Genomic DNA, 14,365 nt, shown 5'->3' with positions numbered 1-14,365 from the left:
TAGACACACCATACTGGAGTAAAAGGACCAATTGCACTTCTGATGGTTCGGACTGTTGAGAAAACAGACCTGAAGGACCCAAAGGACTTAAAGCTTCATCTTTGGTGCCAACCTTTCTCCTTGGAGTAAAGGGACTTGGACTCTCAGTGGGTATGCATGATGACCCTCTTGGGTTGGATAATTCTAATTGTATTCTGGATTTTGAGTCAAAACTACCTTCTCCCCAGTCTCTTGAATCACGTGAATTGTAAGTACAAATGGGGACTTTCCTAACCTTTGCCCTTCTGCTAGGACTGTCCTCTCCAGCCTCCATCCCTTGGCTCCCTCAGAGAGTAGCCGGAACCTTTAATTTGACCCATTGCTGGGTCTGTGGAGGACCCCAGCAGTTGGAGAACTGGCCCTGGGTCCCTGTTCCTGTAAGCCCGGCTCAGATACTTAGTAAAAGGTCTGAAGTCCACCTGGGTATGCCAACTTGGCCGGGAATAGAGAAACATACTCAGCCTCTAACAGAGACCCATGAAGGGAAGTATTGCTTAAATATTTAAGACAGGGATGCTATTTTGCAGCATAGGCTGGACTACCTCTTGGCTGAAGAAGGGGGGAGTATGTGATAAGCGCAATCTGTCCACTTGTTGTATGATGTAGGGCAAAACAGAGACATTGACAAAGAGATTATAAAAAATTGCCCATGTTCCAGTCCAGACCTGGTCTCCCCCACTCAGTGCATCATGGTGGTCCTGGTTTGGAGGAACCTGGTGGAAACAGGTTCTATGGTTTTTACTAGTGGCACTAAGTAGAGTTATATTGCTCCCTGTTTGCCTCCCATGCATGATGCAATTAATTACAGCCACTGTGCATAAGACACTCTCCAAAATGATTAAGTTAGAGGACCCCGTTGGGTCCATGAGGCTGATGATTTTGAGGGGTCAAGAATGGGAATTGACCCCTGATGGGGGTAGGGACCAAACTGATGAGAGAGCTGGTGAAGTTTACCAAGTTTGGTGTGAGAGACTTTCAACTAGGGAATAAGGGGAGGAATTGAGTGAGATGAATGAAAGTCTCCCATTTAGGGAAAAGAGGATACTTAATAATTTAGCTTCCATAATGCCTGAACTATGTCTTTAAGTTTAAGAATTAAACTCCCCCTTTTCCCTCCCGCTTAAACTTGCACATACACCACATATATCCACATCCTGCATACTCATAGGGTGAATACCACCTGTAGCTGCTGTCTGTTAGTTTGAGGTTAAGGTGTTAGATTAAGAATCTTTTTTGTTTCAAGAATGTGAGGCCAACAACCCCCATGGATGGGGATGGAGGTCCAGAAGGGGGGAGGGGCTTTTGGGGGCTTCTTAGAATTGTTATTGTAATGGGGCTTCTTAGAATTGTTATGTAAGGGGGCTTTTCGGGGGGCCTTTGAGAGGTATATAAACTGACTGTCTGCCTTCTGAAACTTGCCTCCCCACCCCAGACCATTCTGGAGTGGGCGATGCCCAACTCTCATGTGAGTCTTGCAAATAAAGCCTCTGTCTTTACCTTGTGAAACCTCTGATTGTTATTTCATTTTCGGGGATTATTGTCCCACACACAGGGAAAACTAAGGAAAACTCCCAGTTCAGTGATAGGTCATGAAAAGTCAGTTTAAGGCAGGGGCTCTTAACCTCTTGGACAGTCTGGTGAACCCCATGGACCTCTTCTCAATAATATGCTTGAGTCTGTGAATTCATTCTAGATGACCCTGTCCAGTATTTCAGTCCTGGGGGTGTGGTCCCTGAACTCTTTAAACTGTATAATTTCTGTGGTAGCCTCTATGTGGAGCAGTCTGAAGTCTCAAGCATTCTCCAAGTCAAGGTAAGCTCCGTTAAACACCCAAGCACCCCATCAGCCTCACAGTTTACATGCCCTTGGAAGAACAGATGTTCCTGAGGGTGGCAATCAACTGTTATTGGTGAACAATGAGAAAATAAATATTACAATGAGAGGCTGGGCTGTATTTCAATGAGAATCTTGGGGCACATGACTTGGATCACCCAAATCTTGGTCAAAGAGACTTACCAATTTCCATATCACCTGTCAGACAAAAGGGAGAATCAACATTTTCCCAGACCTGTCTGAGTAAACACAATAAGCAGGAATCCATCCATTAGCTTAAGCTTAGAATTTTTTTTTACTGTCTGATTAGATCGTGATTTGGGTAAATCTCTGTTTAAGATTTTCCACACTGGTTGGTTTCTGGATGAGGAAGTAGAAACAAGGAAAAACCTTGGTTCTGACTGAATAATTCATTATTAATACAAGAGAGAAATAATCATCTCACAATAGGCAGCCTAATACCTGTTCTCTCCCACACTTTCCTTTGGAGCCCCCCAAACACTGAGCTAGCTTTGACAATGTGTAAGTTAACTTCATCATCTATGTGGACATCTCTGGAAAGGAGTATATTGCCAAGGGAAGTGAGCTTTTCCACAGCATTCAGAATTTCGCCATAACTGATGCTTTCATGTAGGGATATATGTAGAGCTGTCTGAAAGAAAACTTCTGTTTCCTTGCTGTTGTTAGGCCAAAATTAGCACAGCAGAGAATCAATTCGTACTTTGTTGCATCTCAGCCTCAGAGGTTGCACCGAGTACACAATCATCTATGAACAAAAATTCACACACCAACTTTCCCTCCACTTTAGTCTTGGCGTGTAGTCTTTTCAAGTTAAATAATTTAGTCAGTGAAATAGTTGACCTTGACGTCCTTTTCATTTTTGTTAAAGGCATTTAGCAACCTTATTGAGAATATTCCAGAAAGCATGGGAGCAAGCACACAGCCATGCTTTACTTAGTTGGTGACTGGGAAAGTGCTACAGCACCATCCATTAGCCAAGCATGCTGTCATGAAACCGATATAAAATACAGATGAGCTTCTACAGGCAATCAAATTTTGCCCTAATTTTCCATAAGCCCTCACAACCAACAGTATCAGAGGCCCTAGTTATATTGATGAACACCGTGCACAGACCTATGTTCTGCTCTTGGCACTTCTCCTTGAGTTGTCGGGCAGTAAACACCATATCTACCATTTTTTAGCTCTTTCTGAAGTCACTCTGGCTCTCAGGTAGATGACTGTCTTCCATAGGAAGGACCAGCCTACTAAGGAGGACACTGCCAGCAATGACTAAGGAGGGACAACCCCTTACCACGCCCCCCCCCCCACCATGTTTGTTAAAGGAAAATATTTCCCTTTCCTTTATAGAGATTGACAGTGGAGGCATCCTTGAACTCCTGGGGGGTAACCTCTTCTTGCCATGTAACTTGGAAAATTTCAATCAGTTTTTGTATGAGCAGTGGACACCCTGCCTTGTAAATCTCATTTGGAGTAGAATCAGCACCAGGTGCTTTGCCACATGAGAGAAACCTAATGACATTCAAAACCTCTTCTTCAGCTGGAAGTTCTGCTAGAGAGAGACTGACTTCAACCTGAGGTAAATGGTCAGTGACTTCAGCATTGATTGATGATGGCCTGTTGAGAACACTATGGAAGTGGTCAGCCCATCTCTCTAGGATCATGTCTTTATCACTAATCAATGTGACTCTATCAGTGCTGAGATGCACTATAGGTCTTTGGCCCATAAATAACTTTCAGGGCATTATAAAAGGGCTTTGGAGTGTTACTATCAGTGGAAAATTGAATTTCTTCTGGCTTCTTACTGAGCCAAGAATCCTGAACTTTACTTTTGATAGAGTTAAATGTTCCCTTCCTAGAGATGGATGGATCTTTCTGGTAAATCCTATGGAGTTCTCGTTTTTCATTTAGCAGCTTCCTGATTTCCCCATAAATTTCATCAAACAAATCTTGTTTGCGAGTGTGCTGGCCCAAATGAGTAAATGTGGTACTGTACACCAAATCTCTGAAAACCCCCACTCCTTTTCTGCTCCACTGTTGCCAACCATGTGTTGGCTCAGCTTTCCCTCCAAGTTAGCAGTAAACTGCATGCTCAGAGAAGTGCTCTAATATGTTGATATTAAGTCTTCTGATAGTCATTTTGCCTTGGGATCACCACTTTTGTTGAATTCGAATGTTTAGCTTGGAGAAGACAAGTCTATAATCAATCCAGCACTCTGCACCATAAATTGCCTTTGTTACTTTCAGATTCTATCTGTCTCTTCTCCTTATGATAATGTAGTACATTAAATGCCAACATTTGATGTGAGGGTGCATCCATGAAGTTTTATTGGGTTTAGGTAAATGGAAGACAATGTTGGTGAGGAGAAGGTCACAAGACATACAAATGTTCAATAGTTAAGTGACCATTGATTGCTGTTGCTGTTTCTGAATCCATTCCTCCCAAGGACTCCCTACTCTTTCTGTTAGTCTGTGTCTACTCTGGTGTTGAAGTCACCCAGAATTATATCAGCTTGGGGGGCGGAGCCAAGATGGAGGCTGGTAAGCACGGACTAGAGTGAGCTCCGTACCCGAGTCCCTCCAAAAACCTATAAAAATGGCTCTGAACCAATTCTAGAACAGCAGAACCCACAGAACAGCAGAGGGAAGCAGGGTTCCAGCCCAGGACAGCCTGGATGGTCTCTGGGTGAGGTCTATTCCACACGGAGCTGGGAGCTGGGAACGGAGTGGAGCAGAGCCCAGCCTGAGCGGCGTGGACGATCCAGACCAGAAGCCGGGCGGAGGGGGCCCTAGCGCCCTGGATATGTGAGCTGCGGCGGTTACCAGACCCCTCGACCCACAAACACCAAAGACTGCGGAGAAGGTTAGTGGGAAAAGCTGCGGGAGTGGAAGGAGTTCGTGGTTCGGCTTCCAGCCCCAGGGGCAGCAGAGGTGGGGCAGCTACAGCGGTTGTTACTTCCGGCTCCAGGCCCACCTGGTGGGAGGAATTAAGTGGCGGATCAGAGCAGGAGTGCAACAGCCTGCTGAAGATCTAAGCCCAGTCTGGACTGGGGGTCCTTGGGGAAGGAGGAGTGCGGCTCTGACAGAGCTGGCACCTCCCCCCCAACGTAGAACATAGAACTCGTAAGTCTACAAGCAGTCATACCCCACTGAAAAACTCAAGGGTCAAGTTAGTTGGTTGGGAATATGGCCAGGCAGCGAAAACGCGCCCAGATTCAGTCTCAGACTTTGGATTCTTTCTTTGGTGACAAAGAAGACCAAAACACACAGCCTAAAGAAGACAACAAAGTCATAGAGCCTACAACCAAAGCCTCCAAGAAAAACATGAACTGGCCCCAGGCCATAGAAGAACTCAAAAAGGATTTGGAAAAGCAAGTCAGAGAAGTAGAGGAAAAATTGGGAAGAGAAATGAGAAGGATGCGAGAAAACCATGAAAAACAAGTCAATGACTTGCTAAAGGAGACCCAAAAAAATACTGAAAAATACACTGAAGAAAACAACACCTTAAAAAACAGTCTAACTCAAATGGCAAAAGAGCTCCAAAAAGCCAATGAGGAGAAGAATGCCTTGAAAGGCAGAATTAGCCAAATGGAAAAGGAGGTCCAAAAGACCACTGAAGAAAATACTACTTTAAAAATTAGATTGGAGCAAGTGGAAGCTAGTGACTTTATGAGAAATCAGGATATTATAAAACAGAACCAGAGGAATGAAAAAATGGAAGACAATGTGAAATATCTCCTTGGAAAAACCACTGACCTGCAAAATAGATCCAGGAGAGATAATTTAAAAATTATTGGACTACCTGAAAGCCATGATCAAAAAAGAGCCTAGATACCATCTTTCAGGAAATTATCAAGGAGAACTGCCCTGATATTCTAGAGCCACAGGGCAAAATAGAAATTGAAAGAATCCATCGATCGCCTCCTCAAATAGATCCCAAAAAGAAATCTCCTAGGAATATTGTTGCCAAATTCCAGAGCTCCCAGATCAAGGAGAAAATACTGCAAGCAGCCAGAAAGAAACAATTTGAGTATTGTGGAAACCCAATCAGAATAACCCAAGATCTGGCAGCTTCTACATTAAGAGATCGAAGGGCTTGGAATGCGATATTCCGGAGGTCAATGGAGCTAGGATTAAAACCTAGAATCACCTACCCAGCAAAACTGAGTATCATGTTCCAAGGCAAAATATGGAGTTTCAATAAAATAGAGGACTTTCAAGCTTTCTCAGTGAAAAGACCAGAACTGAATAGAAAATTTGACTTTCAAACACAAGAATCAAGAGAAGCATGAAAAGGTAATCAAGAAAAAGAACAAGAAAAAGAAATTGCAAGGGACTTACTAAAGTTGGACTGTTTTGTTTACATTCCTACATGGAAAGATGATGAGTATGATTCATGAGACCTCAGTATTAGGGTAGTTGAAGGGAATATGCATGTATGTATATGTGTATGTGTATATATATATATATATGTTTATGTATATATATAAGTGAATGTGTATGTATGTATATATCTATGTCTATATGTATGTATGTGTATGTATGTGTATATATATATATATGTTTATATATATGTGTATATATATATATATATATATGTAAAAGAGAGAAAGCAGACACAGGGTGAGTTGAAGATGAAGGGAAGATATCTAAAAGAAATAAAATGAAATTAATGGATGAGAGAGTAACATACTGAGAGAGGGAGATAGGGAGAGATAGAATGGGGTGGATTATCTCGCATAAAGGTGGCAAGAGGAAGCAGTTCTATGGGAGGAGGGGAGAGGGCAGGTGAGGGGGGAATGAGTGAACCTTGCTCTCATCAGATTTGGCCTGAGGGGGAATACCATACATACTCAGTTGGGTATCTTACCCCACAGGAAAGAAGAGGGAGGAAGATAAAAAATAAAAATAAAAATAAAATAAAAGGCGGGGGGATGGTGGAGGGGAGGGCAGATGGGGGTGGAAGTAATCAAAACAAACACTTTGGAAAGGGGACAGGGTCAAGGGAGAAAATTCAATAAAGCAGGATGGGTTGGGAAGGAGCAAAATGTAGTTAGCCTTTCACAACATGAGTATTGTGGAAGGGTTATACATAATAATACATGTGTGGCCTAGGTTGAATTGCTCAACTTCTTAGGGAGGGTGGGTGGGAAGGGAAGAGGGAAGAGAATTTGGAAATCAAAGTTTTAAAATCAGATGTTCAAAAACAAAAAAATTTTTATATGCAACTAAAAAATAAGCTACACAGGCAATGGGGTGTAGAAATTTATCTTGCCCTACAAGAAAGGAAGGGAAAAGGGGATGAGAGGGGAGGGGGGTGATAGAGGGGAGGGCTGACTGGGGAACAGGGCAACCAGAATATAAGCCATCTTGGAGTGGGGGGGAGGGTAGAAATGGGGAGAAAATTCGTAATTCAAAATGTTGTGAAAATCAATGCTGAAAACCAAATATGTTAAATAAATAAATTGCATTTAAAAAAAAAAAAAGAATTATATCAGCTTGTCCTCTCAGCACATTAGTGATGAAGGTCTTTCATAAATTTTTTCTTTGACCTCATCAGGATCAGTCACAGTGGGAGCATTCGCATTAATGATGGTGGTGTGATGCTTTCCTACAAGGGGCAATTGCATTGTTATAAATCTTTCACTCACTCCTTTTGGGAGGCATACAAGCTTGTTGACTAGGTTGGTTCTGATTGCAAAACCTATCCCAGCTTCACAGCACTCCTCACCACTGCAGCCACTTCAGAAAAATGTGTATCTAGCTGACTTCCAGTAAGCTGGCCTTCATTTGCAAGCCTTGTTTCACTCAGGGCTGCTATTTGGCTATGATAACTGCTGAGTTCTCTCTCAACAAGATCTGTTTGTCTTTCAGGTCTACTGGATTTCCTCTTGTCCATAAGTGTGTGCACATTCCATGTACCGATGTTGAGTGGAATCATGTTTGCAAAATTTTTGTATGTTTTTTTTTTTGACTACAGGTTGAGATCCCCACCTGTTGCATCAAGGTTCTGTGGAGACAAATTTTAGGGCACCTATTACGAGCTTCTGAAGCCTTGTAACTATGCTCGGGGTTCCCCCCAAGCCCCAGGCCTCTGCCTAAGCAAAGGACCTGATCTCTCAGACAATGTACGGGGCGGGAGCCGAAAGATGGTGAAGGACTCCGTTTATTATTTCAGCAAGCAGCACATTTATTGCTTTAGTGACGCAGGTACATTCTTTGGTTACGTGGGTGAAGGACAGGTGAAAACTCAATACACCTGGGTCCTAGGACTGCCCTGACTCCGCCTACTCTCCTCCCCTTCTCTTCCCGCGCTAACCGAAGCTCCCTGCGGTCAGGCAGGCAGTAACCGGAAAAGAACCGGAAGTTCCACATGCTCTGCCAGAGAGCCGGAAGTTCCACGTGGTCAGGCAGGTCCAACCTGGAATAGCTAGGGAGGCAACAAAGGCGAGACCCCTCCTCCTGGCTCCACCCCCATCCCAAAGCCCTGAATCTATCTCAGCAGGCCCCTGGGCCTGGAGGTCCCAGGAGGACAGGGCTCAGCTCTAACTCGGCCCGCAACAGGCACCTTTTCTAGACCCTTTTAAATGCCAGGAGGTGAGCAATGCAGTCCTTAAAAAAAGCTGCACAGATACCCAGGGGGCTGCTAAATCCAAAAGTTGCTTCAGTCTAGTGAGAAAGTGACTCTGTGGTCTGGGCTGCCTGCGCATAGGGTTGGGACTATAGCTCCCAGTATAGCCACACCTGTTGCTTTATCACTTGCCTTTCATCTAAGCACTATGAGGTAGCTAAAAAGGGTAAAATTGTATGGGTGATGCCTTTTGATTCATATATAAATTTAAGTGAGGCAGAGTTGTGTGAAGTTGTCAGCCTCACTCTCTCTTCCAGAGTCATCAAAGTCCAGTGGCAAGACAAAACTCTTGGCTACGGCTCAATATACAGTAATGGCTTTGATGTCGAAGCAAGCTTTAAGCACTCCACAATGTCTGCTTCTGCCACCTTCATAGCTATTGGAATAAATTGTTCTCATCCACCCATCCACAGGGGAATGTCTTCATACACTTGGGGTAGTCACCCCCTAAGTCACTGATGGGTTTGAGACCCCTTGATTACCTTCAACCATCTGCTGTAATGGTTTACTGGATTAAACACAACATATGCTGCAGCTTCTTGGAACCACAGGTGAGAATTGGATGACCAGTTGAACACCAAAGGTGGAAAGTAGCCCTGAAAAAGGCTTGGCAGCCCTCACACCAGAGATACTAGTCTTTCCTGAACACTGTACATTCTTGTTTGCTGGGTTTCCCCAATCCAGGATATCTTCTTTTGAGAGAATACTCATATTTGAGGTTTTCTTTGGGAGGCAGGGGTATCATGAAAGCAGGCTTCTTAAGCCTGTTTGAGAATTTCAGGGGCTTCTCATTTTTCTATCTATCTAACTTACAGATATATATGATATTGTTTTCTTTGTTCTACCCTACAACCTGTGGCAATTGTGTTTCTTGAGGGAAGAAACAGCAAACAGGACTAAGTAAGCAGGGATTAACTTTTTCCCAGCTGGAGAAACAGAGTTTTTAGGCCTTTCTTTTCCCGATGCCTGAAGCCAAGGCTCTCCAAAGCTTGGCATGCTATGGAACAGCTGTCCTCACAGTGGCTCCTAAGGGATCCTCCATGTTTCTACATGTGGGGGGTAAGGGAACTTGGATGGTCTATAGTCTAAATGTTCCCACATTTGCTGCATTTCTAATTGTTTCATTTTCTCTATCCTTTGAAATCCAATAGAGCATTATAATTAAAGGATTTCATACATTCACCACTTAGGAAATAATTTCCTTTAATAGATTCTGTTATTTTTAGATAGGTCTGAATTCTACAAGCTTCATAACTTGATGCCCTGATGAAGGCACCAATAGCATGGTGAGGAGATCTAGGCAAATAAAAGTCTCCCTAAGGAAAACTCCCAATGCAGTGATAGGTCATGAAAGGTCAGTTTAAGGCAGGGGCTCTTAACCTCTTGGACATTCTGGTGAACCCTCTTCTCAATAATATTTTTAAATGCATAAAATAAAATACTCAGGATTGCAAAGGAAACCAATTATACTAAAATACAATCAGGGTTGTGCTGGAGTCAGCTCATAACCAGCTTTAGAGAGCCAATTGTTAAATTTTCAGTGTGAGCATTTCTACCTCAGGAACTGGAAAATAATACAAATAAAGGTTTGATTTATTGTTCTGTTGATTATGTAGGCTTAAGAAAGTGATAGAAAGAATGTTAACAATTCAAATAAAACTTAGAAGTGTGTCAAGCCCTATATCATCAATGTGATACCCAGAGAAGCTGCTATGAATATGCAGGCGTGTTTCCTGGTATGAATAGCAAGATATCACAGACTCTCTTCCTCAAAGATGAAAGCAAGATATTTATTCAGAGACCAGAAAGCCAAATCCCCCATAGTAACAAAGAAGTTGGTATACATTACCAATGCAGGGGGCACCACCATCCCCAAGACTTCCCTCCATCAGGCCTTCCCACAAACAAGCTCCCTTAGGCAAAATGCCCCTCTCTCAAACATGCTAGCTGCTCTGCCTCTCTCTGCCTGCTTTCTCTCCCAGCTCTGCCTCACCCACTCTTTCTGCTCCGTCCCTTCCAAAAGCTACTCCCATCACAGGCTCCACAGAGTCAGGCTTCCATTTGACTCAGGCTCAAAGCAGGTCAAAGAGGCTTTTAATGGGCAAGAAAGATCTGCCCATTCCATTAACAATAGAAGCCCTAACCCTAACCCTAAACCTCCCCCCCACCCCCGGAGAGCTGGCTGTTAAAAGCTTCACCAGCCCATCATTATTATCAGAATATTTTAAAAAAACAAGTCAATGGAACCCATGTTAAGAACTCCTGACTCAAGTCCAAACCTTTTTCTATAGTGGAGAATAATTGTGAATGTCCATAAATGTGATATCCGGAGGAAAAGTTTCAGAGTCTATTCAGACCTAAGTGTAACAGAATCTATTAAAGGAAATTATTTCCTAAGTAGTGAATGTATGAAATCCTTACAGTGCCCTATTTCTATTGGTAATTAAGGTGGGACTTTTTTTTTTTTTTTACTGTTTTAGGATGCTAAATTGATTGTCTTTGATTGAATCTTACTAGGTGCAAAGCCCCAGGGTGATTAGCAAACTAGTTAGCTAGTTTGAGGGAGGTGGAAAGCCCCCAAGGCCCTAAGGGGAGTTGCTAAGACCAGAGCAATGGTATGCACCTAAGTTCTGGTTGATCACATGATGTTCCAGTTGATCGGATGACGTCTAAGAACTACATCAAAAGAGAGAACAGAGTTGTTTGTTTGGGGCTCTCACTGACTGAAAGAGCGGTGTGTGACTCTGGGCAAGCCGTTGTGAAGAGCTCCCCAGCTCGTGAACCCAGGTGTTGATGCTTTTTGGTAACTATGAATTGTGATTTGGTCTTTTTATATTGCGTATGTTTGTACTTTGTATTTGCTCTGAAGTTCAGGTTGCTGGCTTTTCCTCCTGAACTGAGTGAATGATATTTGTATGTTGGATTAAAGTAAGACTGCTAATCCCTTAATGTTACTTTCCTTAGTAAAGCAGATCAAAGAACCTATGCTGGCAGCTCTTCTTGCTGGTCTTGTTGGGTCTTACACCCCACAACAGCTGCTAGCCGAATTGTTGCTACACTATTGGATATCAAAGGAGTGAGAAAACTTAGGAATGCAACAAATATAGGAACATTTTGACTACAGACCATCCATTAAGTTCCCTTGTGCAATTTATACTGGAGACAAAGACTGTAAATGTGCCGTATACAAGAAAGCTCACAATTTATTGTTCATTGTAGAATTCATACTGGATATAGCAGCAAGGCAAGATTCATGACCTTGAAGATGACCATGAACATGCCTGAATGGTTCAGAATCGTGAAGTACAAGAAATTCTCTAGATAGAAGGCTGAGGAAGTATAACATTTATTTAGAAATGAGAGAATCCAATCTCAGGACCAATAATTTCAATTCCATGTAGTAGCAATGATACGCCAAAACCAGTAAGCCCACCTCAATGTAGCAACAAGGAAATTATAAGCAAATTATATAGCAAGGAGCCAAACCATACTGTAACTTCCCCCCTGCTAGGGGCTTCTTGTAAACAATCACTCATGAACCCTAACTCTCCACTCAGCACTCTCTCCTGCAGCTCCGCACACTCCGCGTTCCTTGATCTCCACAACTCTCTCTTGTTCTGCACTTTCGGCTCTGCAGTCTCTCTCAATGCTGGTTCTCCATCAACGTCTGCTTCTGAATCCCGCCACTTTGCTCCCAGTTCTGGGCTCTCTCTTTTTTTTTTGAGGGGGGAAGGCAGGGCAATTGGGGTTAAGTGACTTGCCCAAGGTTACACAGCTAGTAAGTGTATCAAGTATCGAGGCCAGATTTGAAGGCAGGTCCTCCTGACTCCAGGACTGGTGCTCTACTCACTGAGCCACCTAGCTGCCCAGGGTTCTCTTTTTATACAGTCCTAGCTGGCATGTGATTGGCTTAGAACTCAGGCCTCTGATTGGCTGAATCCATAATTGACTAGAACTCAGTGCCCATACCATTGGCTCTGGTCTTATCAACTCCCCTTAGGGTCCTGAGGGCTTCACACCCACAATGGCTTAGCATCTAGCATGTAGAGGCTTTAGGCCTACTTACAAACAAAGACACAGTCAAGCTTTCCCACCTAGGCCCACCTGAGGCCTATTGAATGGGTGGGTAAGAACTTCAATCAAATTAATACTACACTGCACAGAAACCTTATAAATGTAATAAGTTGGAGATCAGATCTTACTCTTCATCAGATAATTTATCCTGGAGAGAAACCACACAGATGTAAAAAATGTTGAGAGGCCTTCAGTGAGAACACAAAATCTGCTGTACAGTTGGGGCCACTGGGTGGCACCATAGTGCAATTAGAGTCAGGAGGACTCCCTGAGCTCAAATCCGACCTCAGACACTTACTAGCTGAGTGATGCTGGGAAAGTCACTTCCCCCTGTCTGCCTCAGTTTCCTCATCCGTAAATGAGCTGGAGAAGGAAATGGGAAACCACTCCAGTATCTTTGCCGAAAAAACGCAAATGGGACTCAAAGGGTCCGATACGACTGTGCTAAGTGCTAGTCACAGAATGTTAGAATTTGAGATTCGGAGGGAACCTCAACCTCACAGACTCCTTTCTCCTTTCATTTATTTATTTTTAACTTCTAAGCATTTGATGTTCCTTTTGTTTCCCATTCAGTACAGCACCTTCGGGAAGGAATCAGAGTGAGGTCCTGGGCCCTCTTGTGACTACTTCTCTAGATCTCATCAGCTTATGTGGCTTTAATTACCGCCTCTATGCTGGTTATTCTTAAATCTACCTGGTCTGCCCCAGGTCTCCGCTGACCCCCAAAATGCCTTTCAGAAAGGTGGAGCCCAACGCCCGGTGAACATCTCGAACTCAACCAGCGCAAAAGAACTCATTATCTTTCACCCTAACCCCCACCCCTTCCCTGTTACTATAGAGGGAAGCAGCCTCCTCCCGGTCCCTCAGGCTCAGAAACGTCAGCATCCCACGCCAAGACCACCTCTCTGTTTACTATTTAGAGAGACCCCATCTTCCCGAGCTAAGGCCGGGCGAGCTAGCTGTGCCCGGAGCTGGACAATAACAATCCTTTGTGCTCGCCCTCTGGATGAACCCAGACACAGCAAAATCCCAGGACTGTTTCACACCAGGACCAGGCGGTCTCTGAGTTTGGACAAGCACCGGGCTCGGGTTGTTCCACGGACGGAGCCCTCCCTCTCCCGGCTCCGGTCATCCTCTCGGGCTGTCCCCCAGGCCAGGACGCTCTCCCTCCGCCACCCCAGCTATGCCCAGCCCCTCTTAATCCTATCACCTGTCGGTCTCGCCCGGAGCTTGTTTTGTATAGATTTGTTTGCATGCCGCCTCGCCATTACTTTGTCTCTTTTTTCATCTCCAGCACTTAGGGTTAGGCTAACCCGAAACCTAAATGAGAACCTGACATACAGTAGGCGCTTAATGAATGCGTAAGTCGAACTGATCCCTGGGAGGGGCCAGGGGTAAGGCCGAAGTTGTCCATGAGCAGCTGCGATACTGGGCGGTGCCCAGGTATGGAGGTTGAACGCGGCGAAGAGATGAAGGAAGAGGGAAAAGAACTCGAAGCTCCACAGCGAAGCTACAGGGCAGGGTCAGCCCCGCGTGTTTGGAGCGTGGGTGTGACTGCACGCATGCGCACAAGCTACGCCGTCCCCAGGACTACACTTCCCAGAAGGCCTTCTGGGCGCGTGCCTGGGGTCGCAGCGCGGTTCCGGTCAGCTCCCAAAGTTTTCGTCACTTCCGCTCCTCCCAACTCCCCGCCTTTTTGATAGTCATTACTCAAGAACTGTCGACCCGGCTCCGCCCTATTCTCAGCCGCCGGGGTGAGTGAAAGCCTGG

The 14,365-nt window shown here is 44.4% G+C and overlaps 1 protein-coding gene across 1 annotated transcript in view; it reads right to left on the bottom strand.

Annotated features, from left to right (window-relative positions):
* The window catches only part of LOC118834239 (zinc finger protein 883-like), a 35,021-nt gene extending 21,171 nt beyond the window's left edge, over nucleotides 1-13,850 (bottom strand). The window contains exon 1 of the mRNA XM_036741707.1: nucleotides 13,806-13,850. Coding sequence (XP_036597602.1) covers nucleotides 13,806-13,850 — 45 coding nt within the window. The remainder of the gene's footprint in view (nucleotides 1-13,805) is intronic.
* Between the last annotated feature and the right edge of the window lie 515 nt (nucleotides 13,851-14,365).

This window comes from Trichosurus vulpecula, chromosome 1, assembly GCF_011100635.1.
Source record: "Trichosurus vulpecula isolate mTriVul1 chromosome 1, mTriVul1.pri, whole genome shotgun sequence".
NCBI lineage: Eukaryota > Metazoa > Chordata > Mammalia > Diprotodontia > Phalangeridae > Trichosurus > Trichosurus vulpecula.
The sequence above is the reverse complement of the archived record's forward strand: the minus strand, read 5'-3'. Positions and strand labels throughout refer to the sequence as shown.